Genomic DNA, 22,023 nt, shown 5'->3' with positions numbered 1-22,023 from the left:
TTGTAAAAGCTTTTCAGAACCATTTATTCTCCTCTGTTTTATTTCTATTTATCATAAAAGTTGCACTATTTTTGCAGGTGCCGTCTGACAAAACGTGAAAATGTTTTTTGTTACCGTATTAACAATGCAATAATTACGCATCACAAAACATATTTCTGTGTGTGAAAACTTCTGTTAATTCCTGCAAAGTTTGGATGCGAGCTCTGCGTCGGGCTCTGGATGTTTCTGCATTGCGAGATGAGGAAGATGCTATCTCTTGCTTGCAGCCATGCTTTTATGTTTTACAAAGAAGCAGTCTGCCGTTCACCCACCTTCTCTTTTCTCTCCGTCTACATCTCACTGTTTCTCTCGCCTGTGTGTACACAGGCAGGCAGTTAGTGCAGAAGCAGGCATCATGTCCACCCCCACAAACCCAGAGGTGAAGGAACTGAACCCTGTCGACTTTATCCAGCTTCAGCAGTATATTGAATGTGAGTACAGACAGACAGGCAAGCAGGCGGCTTCTGCAGCGCTCAACATCCCCTCCCCGCACACACTTCCACCCACACACACTCATTTACCCTCGCTCATGGTTTCTCATATCTAGAGGCAGCAGTAGTTTACCACTTCTTTTTTTTTTTTTAAATGCAGCTAAAATATAAACTTGCATTCTACTTTGAACGCTTCTTGATGTATTATTTAAATAAACGGCCGCAGAGGGACGGAGCTTTCACGAGTAATTACAGAAGTGCACATGTGCAGCTAGCTGCAGCCCTGGTGTGACCTCTGTGTTCCTGCTTGCAGACTGCAGCTTGAAGGTGAAAGACGTGCTGAGGGAATTCGATAAAGACGGCCGGCTGGCCCAGCACCGACATGGAGAGGTGAGGAGGCAGCGAGGGGACGGCGCGTCCCGCCGCGCTCGCACTGGACTCACTCATGGTGATGTTCGCTGCAAGAGGAACAAAATGATCGCAGCTGTTTGGTGTGAAACGGCTCTATGATTCATGTATCTTGTCAGTTATTAATAATCCCGAGCTGCTTAATTAGGATTCCAACCTATCGATCATGTCGTTAAGCTGCTGCAGCCGAGCGGCGCTGCAAAATGTAAATTGCCTCCTTAGATTTGCCCACGCAGCAAGGCCCCGTTAAACACTGAGCACGGTTTTCCTCATGCTGCGCAAGCACAAGTGACAAAAAAATCTATAAATAGTGTACATTAATGGTTTTCTCTGCCAGTTAATCAGCAGAAGGAGTCACTGCTGAGGAATTACATTCAGCTTTATAAGGAAATTAATTAAAATGTGGGTTTTACAATATAGTAATCAGTAAATATGTGTTAAAACTGCAGTATGTAAATTTTATAAAAGTACACATTTTTATATATTTGTTAACAGTGACACAAAAAGTGAGTTTACGTGATATGCAACAATTAGGGGCGCCGCTGTAGAGGGGCTCCAATTATTTCTGGTAATTTTCTTTATTAAACAACTGTTTGTGTGTGTGTGTGTGTGTGTGTGTGTGTGTGTGTGTGTTTGTGTGTATGTGTGTCGGTGTGTGTTTGTGTGTGTGTGTGTGTGTGTGCGCGGGTGTGTGTGCATGTGCGTGTGTGTGTAAATGTATAGTAGTAATAACAACAGTACTTTATTTGTACTTTACCCTTTAAACAAATAAAAATAGCTGCACCTTGTTCGTTAAATCTATCACCATGACAGTTTATGAGACAAATAATATGTGGAAAAAAAGCTCCACTGCCTTCTCCCAGTACTCCCAGTGCTCCCAGTGCTAACAAGAAACAACCAATCAAAGCCAGAAGGCGGGTCTTAACTCTGTCTGTCAGTCAAGCGCATCCACCTGATTGGCTCTCTACTAGGTTAGGCCTTTTCCCAATAACAGAGCTTCTTGTTAATGCTAAGGCTAGTTAGCATGGCCACCACTGATGGCAGATAAACGGTTTTCCTGGAAAGATAAGTTGTTTCTCTGCCATTAGCACATTTATTAGCTCGTGCATGAGGTTGATTGACAGCACTAAGACCCTCCCCCTGGCTTTGATTGGTTGTTCTTGACTGGTAGCTTTGCATTTCTTCAGACAGCAATAGCAGCTATCTGTTTCATACTGTTTCGACATAGTGACAATCTTAACAAATATGTAAAAAACACTTTTTAAATAAAAGTTACTCACTCCATCTTTAAGGAAAGCAGAATAATGAAAGGATTTTTTAGATATGGAGGAAGTGCTCCTTTCTTCTTTCTCCTCTTTGCTTTTTGTGCCTTGATGGAGCTTTAAGTATTACTGGGGCATCCCTGCAGGGCACCAGCTGGGAAAAGGGAAAAAATATTAACGTGAAATGGATTTGTGGTTCACCATCATCAGGGGAATTCGTTCGTTTGCCCTGCAGCATCAACTCATGTGATTCCAGCCCATCTGTCAGGTCAGGCAGATGGACTCAAATCTAGAATCAGCAGCTACTTTTAGGGGTTTTTTTTACTTTTAGGTCATCGTAACATAAAAACATTGCAGCCTCTTCAGTTCTTATGAGACATTTTTATTTGCAGAAGTATTCACATCCCCCAACCATTTCCAGATTTTATGTTCAGTTTATTTTTATGGGACATGCTAAAAAAAAAAAAGCAGTGCATTATGGGAAGCAAGAACAGAAAATTTTAGCCCTGGACATACCATGCACACAGTGAAACGTGGTGGTGGTAGCATGATGCTGTGGGAATACTTTAAACATATTCACTTGTCACAATGGTTCAGTCAAAGTCTAGAGTGGAAAACTTTAATCATGGTGGAGAAAATCCCCAAAAGAAGGTTTTACAAAGTATTCATGGGGGAGTGAACACATATGCATGCCACACTTTTCAGATTTTCGTTTTTAAAAAATGAATTTTTTCCTTTTTTTTTTGGTTCTACTCAACAATTATGCTCTGCTGCTTGTTGGATCCCAACAAAATACTTGTGGAAAATGTGGAAAAGCTGAAGGATTTGAATACTTTTGTGTACATTGTAGCGCCTGAGGCTTCTGAAAGCCTCTTAACGTAAACCACAAACCACATTTCTGAGTTCTTAGTCCGATACATTAGCAAGAAATTGCAGTAATTTGTGACAATCTTCTTCCTTTATTTTCACAAGAGTCGAGTTTGAAAAAAAGGGAAGTTATCGACCCAAACACATGAAGACAGCTGAGCGTTTTTACTTTGCATGTCTGTGAACCAGTAAAACTCACAACGCACCTCTCTCGTTCCCTTCGGCCCAGTGCATCAACGAGGAAGGCTTTCGTCAGTTTCTGAAGACCTACTTAGAGGTGGACTTCCCTCCGGATCTGTGCCAGCGGCTTTTCCGCTCCTTCCAAAACTCTGAACCCACCCAGGAAGACGACACCAGTGAGATTATTTTTACACTGTGCATTCAAGCAACTCATTGCTTGCACTTTACAGCAGGCTCTTATCAATTTACATTGTGGCCTATTTGGCACAGAGTCATTCATCACTGGACTGTTTGTGCAGATATGGTAACCAGAGCATTTACAGCCCCTCTCTCCTTCCTCTTCTCCCCTGTAGAGGAGGTCTTCCTCAAAGATGTGTCATGTTACTTCTCCCTGCTGGAAGACGGCCAACCCAGGGACAAACTGGAGTGTAAGTTACTAGTTCCCGCTCTGATCAGAACCGGCCGGTTGGTACTTCCACTTTCATTTCCTTTCTCTCTTCAGTTGCTTTCAGGCTTTATGACAGAGATGGCAATGGAGTCCTTGACAGCTCTGTAAGTTGCTTCCTAAATTATTTACAGTCATAAAAACATTAGGATTATTTTAGTAATCAATTATTCTGACGATTAATCAAATATTCTGACGATTAATCAATTAGTCGGTTTTAAAATGGGCTCATTCTGCTGATTTTTCATTTAAACACTTATTCCTTTTATTGCGCAATATCACTATACAATAATAGACGGACGTAAAGAAATAGTTCAGTTCCTTTTTTTAAATAAGAAAACAAACATTTTATTGGCTAAAATGCAAAATCACAGCATTTAACTGCAAAAACACAAAATCTTACCAAGTATGTTTAGTCTAATTTCTAGTGCACTTGAATTAAGACAAAACTAACTTAGAAGTAACTTTTTTAGCAAGACATATGTGGTTGCTGTAAGCAAATAAATCCTTAATATTGATGGAAAAAATACTAATTCTATTGACAGATTATTTAACTTATAACAAGACATTTTTCACGTGAATTTAGTTAATTTATCTGCCCATGGAACTAGTTCTATTCCACCAATATTAAGGATTTATTTACTTAAAACAAGCCTCTATATCTTGCTGAAAAGTTACTTTTCTTATTTCTAAGATACTTGCATTAGAAACTAGACCAAAATTACTTGGTAAGATTTAGTGTTTTTGCAGGATCTGTAGTTGAAACAATACTCCTAAAATCAGAGGAATAAAACAAATAAAACTAAATATCAGCCATTTCTCTTGGTTTAACATCAACACAGATAATCTGTTGATTATTTTTGGTTCATAAATTAATAATTGGATAACAAAACTAGGCAACTAAAGAACATATTTACAGATAAATTATATATATATATATATATATATATATATATATATATATATAGTTTTATATATAGTTTTGACTTAACTTCTCTAATTGTTGAATGGTAGAATTTTTTTGAGTTTTTGATTAAAGATTAATTGATTACTACATTAGTTGTTGATTATTTCAATAGCTGATTAATCACGATTAATCCGATTAATAATTTCAGCTCTAGGAAATATAATATAATCCTAGCAGCTCTGAAAGACCTTTTTTTTCTCTCTCTCTCTTTTTCTACAGGAAGTAGATCGAATTATTGCTCAGATGATGCACGCAGCAGAATATCTCGATTGGGATGTGTCCGAACTCGAACCGGTAAGTCCCAGAATCCCCTGGTTTAACACGAAAACGTCCCAGTCACGCACGTTCAGCATTGAACTACACATTCAGAAAGGTTGGCACATTACCTTATCTATAAAAAATATAAAATGCCCTACATAAAAACTCATTTTAGGAGACAAATGTGGAAAAATATCCTCCCCCATTCAGATTTTGCTTCTTTAGCTTAAATGCTAACCTAAGTTAATACAGAAAGGAGTTTTATTAAAGTAACTAAGCTTTCCAAACCAACCTGACCTCATGTGAAAAACTTACCTGCTGTCAAGCCCAGGATTATTTATTCTCCTGGCAGATTTAGATTTAAAATGTGTTTTATTCAACCAGGATGTTTGTTTTTGATAGGAATTTAAACTAAAAAATAACACAATGAGGCAAAAGCAGCGTCAATTGTGAAAAATAATTGTATCTCTTATTTTTATTTTCTTAGAAATATCCTGTAATCATTGGCAATCAAACCTTTTCTCCTTTTGCTGATCAGTTTTTCTCGTTTCCACTAATTTTTGAGGATTCACATTTGAGATTCTTTAATTTCCCTTATTGATTGTCTATAACAGGATCTCCAAACTTCTTGTCAAAAGGAAAGTGACTGATTTTTATTTACTTATTTGCACCTTTTCTGTACTAAAACAAAAGCATTTCGTTTTTAGTTTGTTTTGAACAAATTTATTGTCAGCAGTAAGAACAGGATTTGGTCACTTTATTTCAAAACACTTGCTATTTTTACCTACATTTAATAAAAAAAAAGAGCTGATCTGAGTTTATCAAAGTCAGTAAAGGTCTCCGAATAAAGGTGGTTCTGTCTTTTGTTAAAGTTTGGTTATAAAAAGACAAATACCTTGTGTTGTGCTTAACATTTTCCATTGTAAGAAAATTACAACGGACTGTAATTTTACTGTGATTACAAATAAAAACTTTCCATCTGCATCAAACATCTGATTTGTAGAATTTTTGAACTGTAGTTGGGGGCCACAAAAAAATCAGTCCGAGGACCACAAATGGCCCCCAGACCGTACTTTGGAAACCACTGTTCTGTCAGATTGGAGTCAGGACTTTAACTGGGTCGCTCCATGAGTTCTTGTAGACTTTACCAAAATTTAAAGATCAATCTACCAGAGTGTGAGTGAGTAACTTTGGGCGTTTTTGTGATAACTGAGTTCTTTCTGTCGCTGTGGAGACGTTTTGTCAAGTTGTTTTAATTCGGCCATATTGGAAACTGTTTGACCTCTTTGAGGTTACTGTATCTCGGTCACATTTAGCTCCGAACTTTGACTAGGTCAAACCAAAGCCATTTAGATGCAGACTTTGTTTTGTGCAGCTCATTAGAAACATTTCCAAAGTGACATGTATAAATTAATCCTTACATCTTTTTGCCTGCTTCGTGTTGTGAGTCAGGTTTTAATTGAATCTGGCAGTAATTAGACCGCCTGACTGGTGAAATTACACTGAAAAAAATACAAAATCTTACAAAGTAAGAGTAAAAGTAGAATGTCTGCTAATGTCTCACTTGAAATAAGACAAATTTAACTTAAAAGTAACTTTTCAGCAGCTTGTTTTAATACAGTAATTCCTTAATATTGATGAAAAAATGCTAGTGACTCTGGAAGATTATTTCAGTCATTAGTCTTGTTATATGTGAAATAATATGTCAGTAGATCTAGAATTTTTTCATCAATATTAAGAAATTATTGACTTAAAACAAGCTCTTATATCTTTCTGAAAAGTTACTTGTAAGTACGTTTTGTCTTATTTTAAATGTACTAAGATATTTGCACTAAAACTGAAATTACTTGGTAAAAGTTTGTATTGTTGCAGTCTAGACTAAAGAAATTTAGTCACATTTAATTCATGATTTTATGAGATATTAGGTTTGTTTGTGTGTATTTTTTTTCACTTAAATGCACTGCAAAAACACCAAATCTTACCAAGTAATTTTGGTTGAGTTTTCGCACAAATATCTTAGTACACTTGAAATGAGAAAACTAACTTACAAGTAACTAGTAAGACATAGGAGTTTGTTTTAAGTCTATAATTCCTTAATATTGATAAAAAACTGCTAGTTCCATTGGCAGATAATTTAAGTTTTTGTATTTTATAAGTTAAATAATCTGACAATGGAACTAGTATCAGTACCAAAAAATGAAAAGTTATTTGTAACTAGACCAAAATATTTGGTAAGATTTCATATTTTTGCACCGTTTACACCAAAGGAATTTAATTCATCACATTTAATTCATAATTTAACAAGAGATCAGGTTTGTTTGGGTATTTGTTGCCACTTAACAAATAGAATCATCACCTTAAAACTGTAATTTGTATTTATTTTTGGTTAAAATATTAAAATGTTTCTGATGAATCCTGTAAGTGTGAGGAAACATGCAGACAGAGCCTGCAAGCGATGTATTAATGCGTTTCTCACAGCAGAGTAACGACTGTCTGTCGTCTCATCAGGTGCTGAAGGACATGATGACGGCGATTGATGCCGACAGCAGCGGCACGGTGTCTCTGGACGAGTGGGTAGAAGGAGGCATGAACAACGTTCCCCTCCTCGTCTTGCTGGGTCTAAAGGTGGTTTTAATTGCTGCTTGTGTTTGTGTGGTTTTGAGCTCAGACACGTTTGGTTCTGACAGCAGGTGTTTCTCTGAAGCCGCGGCCTTGCAGTGCAACTCGTCTGTCCTTCCTCCTCCTCCTCCTCCTCCCTGTCTCTCTCTAAGGGCCTTTATGCCGACTCAGAGTTGCAGGGTGTGGTAATGTCATCCCCCTCTGCACCATCGTAACGCCGTGGTGTTTTTCCACTTACTCTGCTCCATTATTACAAACTTTTACAGCTGCATTTAACTATAGGAAACATTAACGAAGTGAGGCAGATAAGAACGTTTGAATGCTTCTCTTAGCCCAGCAACGGATCCGATTTCTGCATGTTTGCTCGCTGCATCATTGTAAAACCACAAGCTCGACTCTGCCCATCGGTTCGGTCTCCAAGACAATGTGAGGGACTTCCCGTCTGGCTATTTCAAGCCGTGGACATTTGAAGCCTGGGGAGCGTAAATTCAGCCCCCTCACAGTCGCTGTGAGCTGCCCAGAGTCGGGCCTCCTGCTGTGGATGATTGACAGATGCATTATGTCATTTAAAAAAGAAAAAAAAGGCACTTCAGCAGATAATCTGCACAAAAACAAAGAACCACAATCCACATACGTTAAACAGTTTCACTGATTATGTTCTGCATCTAGTTTCTGTTTTGAATCTATCCATTTTCATGTTTGTTTGTTTGTTTATTCTCTTGTCCGGTTAATTATTTTGTAGCCCTTCTTTTGCTTTTTATATTTGTTGCATATTCAATAATTGGTGAATAAGGTAGGAAGTAAAAAAGCACTGGATGCTTTTTGGGAATATTTTATCCAGTTGTAACATTTTGTAAACAAAAAGATTCCAGTTAGTATTTAATCTGAATGATGTGTTGTATTTTATTGGGGGAATAGTTTTAATAAAGCAAAATAAGTTAATAATGTGAAAAAAACCAACAAGATTTATGAAAGACAATTCATTTATTTTATTTATGCAGCAACAAATTTCAGAAAAATGACATATTAAGGCATGAAAAACGGATCAAATTCATATCCAGTTATAATCTAAAGATTCAGATTAGGGTTGGGTGATGAATCGATTTTATCGATGAATTTTTGGAAAATCTGGATTAATTTTCACCAATGAGCTCAATGGGTTTCCGTAGCCATTTTGTTTTTACAAGTGTGTTGATTATTACTTTATATATATTTTTAAATCAGGTCAGCTCTACAACAGAATATTAGGACCAGGTTAAGGTTTTTTATTTATTAAATTACAAAAATGAAGTCATAATATGACAAGGGTAAAGACATAATATTTATTTATCACACCAGCATCGGATTGATATATTATTAAACCAGCAGGACATTAAAATAATCACTATTTCAAAGAAAGATCTACACAAACTGAGCTGCTCACATTAGATGCTGATAGCTATTCAAGCTTTTTTAAAAATTAAAACCACTTTTTTTCTCGTAAATTTTGTTTTTTTCTGTTAAAATTTCATCTTCTTTCTGCCAATATTATGATTCTGTTCTCATAATTATAAATTCTCACTGAAGATCTCATGGATGATTGAAAACAAACAAACAAAAAGAATAAAAATCCGATGTTGTATGAAAAAATCTGAGATTTTATTTTTATCGCTCAGCCCTAATCCAGATTAAACTGAAAGAATTGTTTTGATCCTGAATTAGGATTATAATAAATAACTTATCTTTATTTTTTTTGTTTTCATAACCTCTGATGTTCTTCCATCTCTGATCAGATGACCCAAAAGGACGGGCAGCACCTTTGGAGGATGAAGAACTTCAACAAGCCCGTTTACTGCAACGTGTGTCAGAGCATGCTACTGGGTTTGAGGAAGCAGGGGCTCTGCTGCACCTGTGAGTACCGCACCTCTCCACAGGGGGGCGACAATCCAGTGGCACTTATCAGAAGTCATGGTGTCAGATTTGAGAATATTACTATTCTTTTAAATATGATGCATGCTGACTGAAAGTCGGATTTTGTGTCACCTTTTCCAGGCTGCAAATACACAGTTCACGGGCGTTGCGCTAACAAGAACCCAGCTCCGTGCGCCAGGACGTACGTGAAGTCAAAGAAAGAGACAGGGGTACGCCGGGTTCTCCACGTAAATCCACACAGCAAAACAAAGTTCAAACTGGATCTCTCTGCTTCCCTCTTCACAGGTTCCAGTGCACGACTGGGTGAGTGGGAACTGTGACTCTAGAAAATGTGACCGGTGCCAAAAGAAGATCAAGAGCCTCCAAGGTTTAACAGGGAAACACTGCGTCTGGTGCCACACGATGGTAAGGACTCATATTTCTATGTTGCGGCTCAATTTTTACAAATCTAAATTATTCCACCTCCTCTTGCAAAATTCACAGTTATTCAAGTGTTTCAGTTAACAAATAAAACTGATGTTACATGGAGGAGAGCTTCCTGGTACAACAACGCTGTAGCGTTTAAAGAATAACGCTGATTAGAGGTGACCTATTATGTTTCCTTGATCAGGTTAGGATAACAAAACATGTTCATTACATTTTTTGCACAAAGTTTTTCTGAAGATTTTGGTAAATGAACTGTTTTAGGGCCTCCTGTCACTTTAAATCCTAATAATCTGCTACTAGCCAGCTCAACTTTTACACTCGCACGTGAGTGAATTATACAACTTTACATAATTGAAAAGCAATAATAGAGCCTCCTGCACAAACAACATGAATGCAGCAAAGGTCAACAACAAAATGTTTGTCTTTTCCAGCAGCCATTGTACAGTGCATATAGTGGTAAAACCAACTGACCAAACATCCTGGAACTCAACTTGGGTTGCTAGGCAACGTGCTGAGCTGTGGTTGCTAGGTGAGGGGCAGCCCCTGCTGATTTGTGACCTTACATTCGGGATGTTTTTGAAACGGCTCATTTTCCAGGCACCGAAAAACATTAATTTGTTACCAAAAAGCATTGGGGTGTTTTTTTTAAAGCCGTTTTTAGAAGCAGCAGAGACTCAAATGGAAGTACAAAAACATGCATAATGTTAATGTTGCATAACAGGTCCCTGTTTAAAAATTTATTTTTACCGTGTGAAACTAAATCACAGAGGTAATTTCCCCAGGAATGACTAATCGGATAAAAAGAGAAACTCTTTTAACATATGTACAGATTACCTGACTCACTCCTACAAAAGAAGAAAGATTAAAACCCACCAGTTTGGAAAAGACATATTCAGTAAAACCAGTTTATTTTGTGTTTATATTTTAGTAAAACATATCTGAAGAGTGAGATTTTAGATTTCTGTGTTTTCACAACGTCCAGCAAATGCAGAGAGAAATAATTGAAAAGCTGAAGCTGCATTGTCAGTCACGACCACAGCGAGGTTTGGCCTAACGCCTGTTTGTTTTTCCCAGCGTCACGATGAATGTGCAGCCCTGGAGCCAACAGAGTGTACCTGTGGGACACTCAGAGACCACATCCTGCCTCCATGGGCCATATATCCTGTTATAAAGGTACACAGCTCTCCTCAGGCACATCTTCAGCACATGTACAGTGCAAAATGCACCTACCACTCCAACGCAGAACATTACGTCAGTAAATACAGCCTGTGTTGCTTTTTAATACTGTGGATAACTGAAGTGTTATAAAAGTTTCTGAGTTTATTTACACATTTTCTCCCTGAAGGAGAGACCAAACAATGTGAAAAATGGCTGCTCAGCGTCGACGGATGACGGCGACTTCAACATTACTCCCGACGGACAAGTGCTCCAGGTGATTTCTCTGAAATGATGAAAATCCTCTCTGCTGCATGGATTCACTGTGGGGATATTTAGAGGTTCAGCTGCATTTACACTGAGATTAAATTATCTAAGGACGATTAGCAAAGTTGGGTATACATTTACTTAAGTAATGTTTTTTAAAAATGTAGTATTTTTACTACGATGCACTTTTTACTCTTAGTTGATGATTGTATTCTGAAGTATTTCTACTCCTACTTGAGTAAAATTTCTGGATTTTCTACCTACTGAATGACAAACAAACATGTTTTAACCAAAAATTCACCAGACAGACACACACCTGCAGTTTTGATTAATGTTTGATACGTTTTTTATTGAAAGAAACTGATTTGGAAAAAAATCTTTTGCCTAATTCTGTTATTTTTTATGAATTATTCTCATGTTGTTCCTTAAACTTCCAAAATTTCCACTTAACTTTATATTTTGCTCCATCAGATTGTGTATTTTTTAAATATTAAATGATTAATAATTTGATCAGTTACTCAGTACTTTTTTTTTTACCAAATACATTTTTATTTTTGAGTAATGGCTACATTTTACTTTTACTTGAATAAAAATATATTGAGGTATTTCTACCTGAGTAATATTTTGGGGTACTCTGTTCACCTCTACCAGTTGGTTGCAGTGGATTTTATTTTGCAGTGTCAGATTAAAGGTGCCAGATTACCAGTGCAATCCATTGATTTCTGATTTTGTAAAAAAAAATAAAATAAAATTACATTTGTGCTCTGCTTCCTGTTGATAAATCACGTTAATTAACTTTAAAATACATTGAAGTCACAAGGTGATAAAATGAGAGTACCTGTTTAGAGATGCTTTGAAACCATAATAATGCAACATTTATCAATATATTTGACTATATTGATGATTTTGATGATCGCACTCATCAAAATGTAACTCGCTTCTCAACTGTTGTCTGAATTTTTTTTTAAAATTACTTTTAATTTAATTTTTTTTTTTCTGACTAGAAACACTTTGAACTCCTTTGTCACTGGGATGTGCTGCACAAATAAACTTGATTGATTGATTGATAAGTTTGAGGACTTCTAGCACTGTTGCTAGGCAACTAATTGTCAGTGTAGTAACTTTATCAAATGTTTATCACACAGATCAGCCCCGTGCCAAACACTCATCCTCTCCTGGTGTTCGTAAATCCTAAAAGCGGTGGCAAGCAGGGCGAGAGGTGAGCACCACAAATGTATGCAAAACACAAAATATTACCAGGTATTTTTATCTGGTTTCTAATGCAAAGATCACGATAAACTTGAAATTAGACAAAACTAACTTTCAAGTAAGTTTTCAGCAAGATATATGAGCTTGTTTTAAGTCAATAATTCCTTAATAAAAATGAACAAGTTCTAGTTTCACTGGCAGATTATTTCACTAATAACAAGGAAATGTGTTGAAAACTTACTTGCAAATTAGTTTGTAAGTACGCTAATTTTACTTGCAAAATTAGAAATAAATAAAAGTATTTATTTTAAAAATAGTTGGTGAGAGTTTGTGTTTTTGAAGTGGATTTCCGAATGAGCACGTTGCTGAACTTGTTTCCATGTATTTCAGAGTCCTGAGTAAATTTCAGTATTTGCTGAATCCGCGGCAGGTTTACAACCTTTCCAGTGGCGGCCCCGGAGCCGGGTGAGTTACTCCAGTGGTGTCTGCTGTCAGGCCCTCATGTTGCCGCTCACAGAGTTCAGTAGAAACTAGCAACTTTTACTTTAGCAACCTTTTGGAAAAAATGTTTTAGCATGCTGTACTTTTTACCTGAGTAATTTTATAATGAAGTGTTGCTACTCTTATTTTCATTTTGGTCATTTCCACATAACTTCATGTTTTGATCCATCTGATGATGTCATTTTTAAATATTAAATGACTGATATTTTAATTAGTTATCAGTATTTCTTTTTGCCAAACACTTTTTTACTCTTACTTCTCCACTTTTTACTTTTGCTTGACTAAATACATTGAAGTATTCCTCCTCCTACTTTAGTACAATTCTTTGCTTCTCTGATAATTCACATCATCATCTGGATTTCAGACTGAGTTTCTTCAGAAACCTGCAGGATTACAGAATCCTGGTTTGTGGTGGAGACGGCACAGTCGGCTGGATTCTAGATGCGATAGGTGAGTCAATCTTTGCAAAAAGAAGCTCGCATAAAGACTGTCTTCATGCACTTCCTTTATTCTGCTTCTTCTGTTAAATTGTTGCAACCAGACAAAGCCAATCTGCTGGTGCGGCCTCCCGTTGCAGTGCTTCCTCTGGGCACAGGAAATGACCTTGCGCGATGTCTGCGTTGGGGTGGAGGTGAGAGCGAGTTTGTACTTCACAAAAAGATGCAACGTTTGTTTTCATTATGCAGCGATCGGAGTCTGCCTCGTCCTCTGCTTTGGCAGGGTATGACGGCGAAGATCTGGGTCGTATTCTGAGAGACATTGAGAACAGCTCCCAGGTTCTGATGGACCGCTGGAGTGTGGAGGTGATACCGGACGAGGTTCAGGAGAAGGGGGATCCAGTGCCATATGAAATCATCAACAATTACTTCTCAATTGGAGTTGTGAGTAAATTGTCTACATTTTTTTTAGGTGCTCCAGGCACAAACTGTGGAAGGATGGGAAGCTAAAATAGCATTGAGCACTGAATTTTTGAGTAACAAAATTATTTATTTACCTAAAAATATTAATTTGCAAAACAAAACACATGAATCTGTTTAGCATGCAAAAACTGTGCAGTAGATTTGTTTGTGTCTTAGGGTACAGGCTAATTTTTCTAGCTAATCAGTTAGGCTGTTTAGCTTAGCATAGTTTACTGTATGAAACTCTTTTTTAGTGTTATTATGCTAACTATGTCAACTTAACCTGCCTATATGAATAGAGACGGTCACTTGGCTGTGTTCTCCTGCATTTACATTTAAATATTAATTAATGTAAAATGTCCCATTTTTTAAATCTAAATAAACTTGAAACAATCAAAATTATATTTTAGTGGCAGTTATGGAACAACAGAAGGGCAGAGGCTAATTTTTCTAGTCAAACAATTAGCCTGTTTAGCTTAGCATAGCTTAGCTGTATACAACTTTTATTTTTTAGTGTCGTTTTGCTAACTGTATTCAACTTACGTATCATCTTAAAGTCAAACTTATTTGAAATAATTAACAAAAGAATATTAATGGCAGTTGAAGAGCAACAAACGGGCAGAGGCAAATTTTTCTAGTGACAAAATTAGCCTGTTTAGCTTAGCGTAGTTTTACTGTACGCAACTATTATTTTGTTATGCTAACTCTGTTCAACTTACTTATCAACTTAAAGTCACTTAAAGTCACTTAACCAAACTTGGAACAATCAACAAAAAATATTAATGGCAGTTGAAAAACAAAAGGGCAGAGGCTAATTTATCTAGTGAAACGATTAGCCTGTTTAGCTTAGTTTAGCTAAACTGCGTACAGCTCTTATTTTTTAGTGCCATTATGCTAAGTCTGTTCAACTTACTTGTCAACTTAAAGTCAAAATTACTGAGCCAAACTTGAAACAATCAACAAAAAATAATGGCAGTTGAAAAACAACTATTGAAATTTCCACTTAACTTGAAAAACACTTAGGTTGAAAAACAGGCTAATTTTTCAAGTAGAAAAATTAACCTGTTTAGCTTAGTGTAGCTTAACTACACACAACTCATATTTTTTAGCGCTGCTGTGCTAAATCTATTCAACTTATTCATCAACTTAAAGTCAAATTTATGGAACCATTATAAACTACAAATCGTAAACTGTCTAGTTACCCCCTCTTCTCCATTATGAATAGTTTTTTTGTGCTGTAGTGTGAACACACATCAACCTGCCAGTGGGACTAGAGATAGTCCCTTTGCTATAATCTCATGTGTTTACATGTAAATGTTAATTAATGTGTCTCATTTTTAAATAGATATTCTGCATTGCTCATTGCTGTTTTCTGTTGCCTTGCCAGGATGCCTCCATTGCACACAGGTTTCATACAATGAGGGAGAAGCATCCTCAGAAATTTAACAGCAGGTAGGTGTGCTTTATTGGACTGCGCTCATTTTATTCCCTTATTTATCCAGCACAGGGTAAGAAAAAGCAGAATCCCACTCACATTCACAAGAAAACTGCTAAAAGATGAAAACAAGGCAATGTTGGGGAACAGTTGTCTTCAGTTCTGAGCAACACAGGTGGTGCCAACAGATGTGTGTCTGCGTCACCGCACGGCTTCTCTTCCTGAAACACAAAACGCTGTCTGAACGTGAAGCAACAGATAAACCTAAAAGACACATTTTTCAAATCTGCAGAATGAAGAACAAGCTGTGGTATTTCGAATTCGCCACTTCAGAAACCATCTCTGCTTCCTGCAAGAAACTCAGCGAAAGTTTAACAATAGAGGTGAGCACGTCTCACCCGAAGCAACACACCTGCAGATGTGCATCTAAATTTTGAAATAAGCAACAAACAAGGTCGCAGATTGCACGCTAATTGTTTTATCGCTCTTCCTCTCAGTGCTGTGGCACTCCTCTGGATCTCAGTAATGTGTCTTTGGAGGGGATTGCTGTCCTGAACATTCCCAGCATGCACGGTGGCTCCAACCTGTGGGGCGAGACCAAAAAAGCGGATATTAAGGGACAAGCAAGTCAGGAGGAGTCGGAAGTGATTGTCAATCCGGACATCCTGAAAGTGACTTCCCAAGGTATTTTCACCTCTGCTGAGCGATGGAAGTAAAACCTCAGCACAACATGTGACTTTGCAATATCGAAGTTCCTCTTTGCTCTGCAGAATCCATTAGCTAATTGTTTTTAAGCGATTCCAAATCCAGATTTCCTGTTGCAGCTGTTATCAGTTAAAAAGCTCATGTCCACAGCAACAAACCACAGAGTGACGAAATCAGACTTGCATTCGATTGGCTGCATGTGAAAATAAAATAATCAAATGGATAAGCACATCATTTACTGGGAAGCTCTTTTCTGTTGGACATTGTGTTCATTTTCTGCAGCTACAATGGGTATACATGTTATTCCTCATAGTCATCAGTATGGAGCTTCAACCCACATCTCATAATTGCAGCTTGTGAATCATACATATCCTGCCTCTGCCCAGCCTGTCAGATTATTTTCAGTCACGAGAAGCATTTTAAGTGGAGAATCCCTCACTGAGTAGCACAGTGAGGGGATCAGGGTATTTTATTTTTGTTGTAATTTACTAGAAACCTTTTGTGAGCTGGTGGAGCAGTGGCTGTTTGTGCTATTCTATGATTTAAGGGTGGTTAGGATAGGACAGGTCTATGGTCTACACAAAACATGTCCATTACATTTTGTGCTCAAAATTATTCTTAGATAATGAGATTTTAGTCTGCTCAGTTCTGCCTATTTTGAGTTTCTTTCAGAATTAGCTGTTTTAATCACTTATTGTTTTTTTAAGCAAAGAGAAAAAGCAGAAACAGAACAAAGAGCTGCCTATACAGAGGATAATGCTTTGACTTCTTAGCAGAGTAGTGTATTCAACAATTATTATTCCGGTCCTCATTCTGCATTATAAAAGGTCAATTTTCTTCATTTTTTTTACCACAGTTATGCTTCTTGTAGCTTCAGTAAGTGTGCCAATATTTCCATCAAAAATATTTCTTCCACATTTGCTGTCCATTGATCTTCCTTTGACGTCGTTTCCTTTCCTTATGGCTCTTTTGGCTTCATCTCCAGTCTACCTATATATAGGTCTAAACAATTCATTGGCACTTCATGTTCTAGTATTTTCTGTAGCTCATTTAACATTATTTCCCGCCTCTTGTTGCTTTAAAAATTAGCTGCTTCTGGCCACGTCCCCCCAACTCAACGTTTACACTCGCAGTTGAAAACGGCTGCCAACAGATGTGAAATTATACAGCCGTACATATTTGGAAAGCATTTAGCAGTCTAGTGGTTTCTGGATGGTAGCAACAAAACAATAACAAAACGCTGGTCTGTTAAAAACATCTGACCAAAACCTTCTGGAACTTTTCCTGGGTTGCTAGGTGACGGGCTGGGCCTGGGTGGGGTTGCTAGGTAACGGCACAGTGCCCCTCCAGTGTTACTCAACAGTTCTTTTTTGAAACGGCTATTTTTCCAGACACCAAAAAACATTAGCTTACTGCCAAAAACCAGCGAGATGTTTTTTTTAGAAGCAGTAGAGATCTAAATGGAAGCATAAAAACATGCAAAGTATGGGTTTTATATGTTTTTGTTAATGTTAGAAGGAGGAGAAATGGGCAAGTGTGACGGTTTGAAGGGTTTTCCTGATCTGAAGGGACCAGTACTTACACTGTAAAACTTTTGAAGGTGGTTTAACTTGAAAATCAAAGTCCACCTGCTGCCTTGAAAATGCAATTCAAGTCAACTAGAAAATTGTTTCATTTTAACTCAGAAATGAAAGTTTATGAAGTTGTTTTAACAACGAGATAAGTTGTCTAAACATCGTTTTTTAAGTTCATTTATCTTAAATAGTGAGTTTTGACTTAATGCTGCAGTTCAAACCAAATAATTACTAATTAATTAATCTCTACATTTTTTAAGTGCTAACCTAAGAATTCAACTCTTGGAGGTTTGATAAAATTAGTAAAAAGTTAGCACAACCATACCGGAGTCTTTCTGATTAAACTGAGCTGTTTGTTTTCTCTGCTGGCGTTTGTCAGACCTCAGCGACCGCCGGCTGGAGGTGGTTGGCCTGGAAGGAGCCATGGAAATGGGGCAGATATACACGGGTCTTAAAAGCGCTGTGAGGCTCGCTAAAACTTCCCAGATCACCATCAGGTAGGAGCGAGTCTCTAAGACTAAATAATCACTTCTACTTCTGTTAATTGCAGTTGAAAGCAGATGTTTGGTGTACAAATTCACATTTACAGTAATATATTTTGGGTTTTTTAATCAAAAAACTCCATGCAACTTGACGATTTGTTTGTGTTTCATACTCAGGACGAAGAAACCGTTGCCGATGCAAATAGATGGAGAGCCATGGATGCAATCCCCCTGCACGGTAAATAAAACCTGGAAATATCATTAGAGCTGGAGTACAGCAGGGTTTCTGCAAAGTCTTTAAAACAATTATTAAAAAGTCTTAAATTTTGCCATCTCAGTTTCAGTCCAGAATACCCACAGAATGTATTAACTTTAATCACTTGGATGTTGAAGAAACCTTTTAGTTTTTTTTATTCCTTTCTTCTTCCACTGTATTTTTTTATTTTTTTATTTTTTGAGAAATGGCAGCTTTGGGTACGACGTAGCATTTGAGCCGTTGTAGATAAAAGAAAAAATGTGGCAGCGGGGAAGTAAATATCTGTGAAAAAACCTCAGAAGTTTTGAAAAATTAAAAAGAATCGTGCATATTCTCTGATGTCAAAAAGTCTGCAAGAAAAAAAATCCTTTAGTAAAGGAATAAATTTATATTAAAACTAGAACGTTTTCTGACATTGTAAAGTCATATATTTCCATGAAAAACAATTCAAAAGTTTACAGAGGTTAAAAAGTCAAATATTAGTATTTTTGTCACAAATTATTTGTACCATAAATGATTGAAATGGTCCATTTACATTCAGAAAACATTAAAAAAAATTCTGAGAAATTTTAGATTTTTTTTCCCTTAAAAATGTATTTTAAATTTTCTATTAACTGCCTTTAATAATTAAAAATTATTCTAATATTTCTTGAAAATTATGACTTTACAACAACAAAGAATATCCAGGGGTTTTTTTTGTAAACGTGAGATTAACCCAGAAATTTGAGGGGTTTTTTGTTGGAAATTTACTCCTCATATTTCTTTTTTTTTTTTATAAATAATGATTGCAGATTTCTGCAAGTTTTTAGAAAGTATTAAAAAGTCAAAAGTTTGTCTCAATTTTATTAAGTAAAAAGCCACATTTTTGCAAAGAAAATACTATTATTTAGGTGAATACTATTATTTTATTTACTTTTTACTTTAATGATTGAAGAATACTTGCTGGCATTTATTTGTACTTTTCTTATTATTACACTTTTACTGATTTAAAGCCAGCCGTTGTAAAAACCATAAAAACCTACTGTTCTTTTTTTTTATGGAAATAAAATCTAAAAATGCACATTTACAACCTGCTCTTTTCCCTTGAGATTGTGTAGAAGCCATAAAGTACATATGTTAAGATTTGGTTGTATAACTAACGTAATCTAAAATTAAACATGCTTTACTGAATCTTGCAGAAACCTTGTATAGGAAACATTTTTAATCGCTGCATTAGCTTCAGTACAATGTTTGATTTGGTAACGTTTTTAACCGCCTCTTGTTTTTCAGATTAATATCACACACAAGAATCAGGCGTGTATGTTGATGGCTCCTCCATCTAAATCATCAGGCTTCTTCAAGTAAAACTGACCGTCTTAATGCATGTTTACTGTTTATCCAGGACTGACACTTTTTGATATAGAATCAGTGTCTGATGTAGTTTAATATTTGCATTATAACAAAGAAAATAGGATGTTTTTTTCCAGACATCTCGTGTCTGTAACACACATTTCAAGCATGGCATCATATGAAAGCAGACCCGAATGTTAAACTATGTTTGCATTGTGGCCAAAAGGATTTTGGCCAAATTATCTCAGTGTTAGTAAAACTCTCCAGTCCTGCTGTTTCGAAGCTGGACAGCAGGTGGGAGTGCTGCTCTTTAGAAACTTTAGGTAAGGTGAAAGTGGCTGTGATCTTAAATAGGACAACTGTTTGGCTTCATGTGCCTTTATAATCATTTCTCTTTGGTTCTGATTAGATAGAAGACCGAGGTTTTCTGTATGTTTGCACTTGGAGGACTGACCATGTAGTATTCTTGTTTTGTTGTGGCTGTAAATATTGCTCTGAAAGCCAAATGTATGTTTAGAAACACAGGTGGAGAAAGAAACACCTTTATTTCAAATTTAGGCTAATATTTTAGCTTTTTTTTTATTGTTATTTTCGAAAATATACTTGAAAACTGTTTAAGGGAACGGAAAAACAAGCGGCCTACTGTTCCTCTCTGTGTTTTCCAAGTTTTTTTTTACCCTTATGTGGACCAAACTTGGTTTTTCTGGGTTTGATTAAATCAGAGAGCTACTCATTAGTGATCATATTATCAATACATATTCTCTGAATGTGTTATGAGTTAGACTATTGATTGGGGCTATTTATTATAGTATACATATTTAAATGCTTTATCAGCTGTATCATTTCAGTATAGCTAGAGAATGTAAAAGTAATAACTCCATGTAAAGATTTTAATAAATTGTCTGGGATTCAGTTTGTGTTGTGCTCATTTAACACATTTAACAGAACATCGTGTAATTGATTCATTTTACCTCTAGGGGGCAGAATTTCTCTTCCAAAACTTTTATGAACTCCATGTTTAATATAAAATATGTATACGCATGTAGTAACAAGCTGCTGATTTGTGGTGTGCATTCATTTCTCTTATGATTTGATTCCCAGTAAAATACAAAGATTGATAGAGACTTGGTGCCTTGAAAAATCATTTATATCCCTTGAACTTTTCCACTGTTTGTTTGGTTAAAATCACAAATTTCAGTTAATTAGTTGTTTGGATTTTATGCTATTTACCAACACAAGCAAGAACAATCATTGTAAAGTGTAAAGAAAGGATTGTTGAATTAAAATGTATATTAAAAATACATGGCTTTCACGTGTTTTTACAAATAAAAATGTGAAAAATGTGACCTGCATCTGTATTCACCTCCATTCACATTTGTCCTTGAATAAAAAGCAGTGAAACTTTCCTAAAAGGCTGTTTAACATGTAGATACTCAGATTACACTTGTGTGTCGTTTAATGTCTCATTTTAACTCATCTAGAGCTGCAAATGTTAAATATTTTTGTTGGGCTAGAAAATGTTTTTAATGTTAGAAAATACTCAGCAACAAAAATGAGATTCATGTTTTTGAATATTTGGTGAAACTGTCACCATGTTGTGACAGTTTAGCATGAGACAGATCATGTATGAATAAAATTGAGCTCCGCCTTCTCTCAGTGCTACCTAGAAACAACCAATCAGAGCCATGAGGAGGGTCTTAGTGCTGTCAATCATCCTTGTGTGAGAGCTACTCATTGCTCCCCACCTTCACTTCTATACTCTCTGCTACTTTTTCCTGACTACAGAAACTGTTATAAATGCTAAGGCAGCAGAAAAACAGCTTTCCTGGAACTGTTGTTGTTCTTCCACCATTTAACAGTCTGTACATGAGCATGATTGACAGCGCTAAGACCCTCCTTCCGGCTTTGATTGGTTGTTTCTGACTGGGAGCAGTGAATTTCTTCAGACTGCAATAGTAGAAGAGGAGGAGATTGATCTTTGCACATTTTATCTGGCTACATTACACTGTCACTGCCTCCTAGCGAAGGTTGGCATAGTACCCCAAAAGTATTACTACTTCAACATACTTTGACTCAAGTAAAAGAAAAAAGTAGCCATCCAAGAAGTTACTTAAGAGTCTAAACTATTTGGTAATAACTGATCAAATAGTCAGTCATTTAATATTGTAAAATTACATCATCAGACGGACCAAAATATAAAGTTAAATGGAAATGTTAGTGTTTTACAAACCAAAATGACAATGATTCATGGAAGTAACAAAATAACAAAATCAGGCAAAAAAAAAAAAAAAATCAACATCAGTTTCTTTCGTGAAACTTTAACAAATCCTTCAGGTGTGTCTGTGTGTAGTGAATTTTTGATTAAAACATGTTTGTTTTTCATTCATTAAAGACTCAA

General features: G+C 36.4%; 1 protein-coding gene across 1 annotated transcript in view; it reads left to right on the top strand.

Annotated features, from left to right (window-relative positions):
* Window positions 1-20,971, top strand: part of dgkaa (diacylglycerol kinase, alpha a) — a 35,042-nt gene extending 14,071 nt beyond the window's left edge. Inside the window, exons 2-24 of the mRNA XM_007553613.2 lie at window positions 367-470; window positions 784-860; window positions 3,237-3,363; window positions 3,541-3,615; window positions 3,690-3,739; window positions 4,819-4,893; window positions 7,366-7,482; window positions 9,249-9,366; window positions 9,508-9,596; window positions 9,673-9,792; window positions 10,888-10,986; window positions 11,159-11,245; window positions 12,381-12,454; window positions 12,835-12,909; window positions 13,310-13,395; window positions 13,487-13,576; window positions 13,666-13,826; window positions 15,232-15,296; window positions 15,572-15,662; window positions 15,777-15,963; window positions 17,938-18,055; window positions 18,218-18,278; window positions 19,566-20,971. Coding sequence (XP_007553675.1) covers window positions 395-470; window positions 784-860; window positions 3,237-3,363; window positions 3,541-3,615; window positions 3,690-3,739; window positions 4,819-4,893; window positions 7,366-7,482; window positions 9,249-9,366; window positions 9,508-9,596; window positions 9,673-9,792; window positions 10,888-10,986; window positions 11,159-11,245; window positions 12,381-12,454; window positions 12,835-12,909; window positions 13,310-13,395; window positions 13,487-13,576; window positions 13,666-13,826; window positions 15,232-15,296; window positions 15,572-15,662; window positions 15,777-15,963; window positions 17,938-18,055; window positions 18,218-18,278; window positions 19,566-19,640 — 2,193 coding nt within the window. The 5' untranslated portion in view covers window positions 367-394 and the 3' untranslated portion in view covers window positions 19,641-20,971. The remainder of the gene's footprint in view (window positions 1-366; window positions 471-783; window positions 861-3,236; window positions 3,364-3,540; window positions 3,616-3,689; window positions 3,740-4,818; window positions 4,894-7,365; window positions 7,483-9,248; window positions 9,367-9,507; window positions 9,597-9,672; window positions 9,793-10,887; window positions 10,987-11,158; window positions 11,246-12,380; window positions 12,455-12,834; window positions 12,910-13,309; window positions 13,396-13,486; window positions 13,577-13,665; window positions 13,827-15,231; window positions 15,297-15,571; window positions 15,663-15,776; window positions 15,964-17,937; window positions 18,056-18,217; window positions 18,279-19,565) is intronic.
* The last annotated feature ends 1,052 nt before the right edge of the window (window positions 20,972-22,023 follow it).

Source organism: Poecilia formosa, unplaced genomic scaffold, assembly GCF_000485575.1.
Source record: "Poecilia formosa unplaced genomic scaffold, Poecilia_formosa-5.1.2 Scaffold57, whole genome shotgun sequence".
Classification (NCBI taxonomy): Eukaryota; Metazoa; Chordata; class Actinopteri; order Cyprinodontiformes; family Poeciliidae; genus Poecilia; species Poecilia formosa.
The sequence above is the reverse complement of the archived record's forward strand: the minus strand, read 5'-3'. Positions and strand labels throughout refer to the sequence as shown.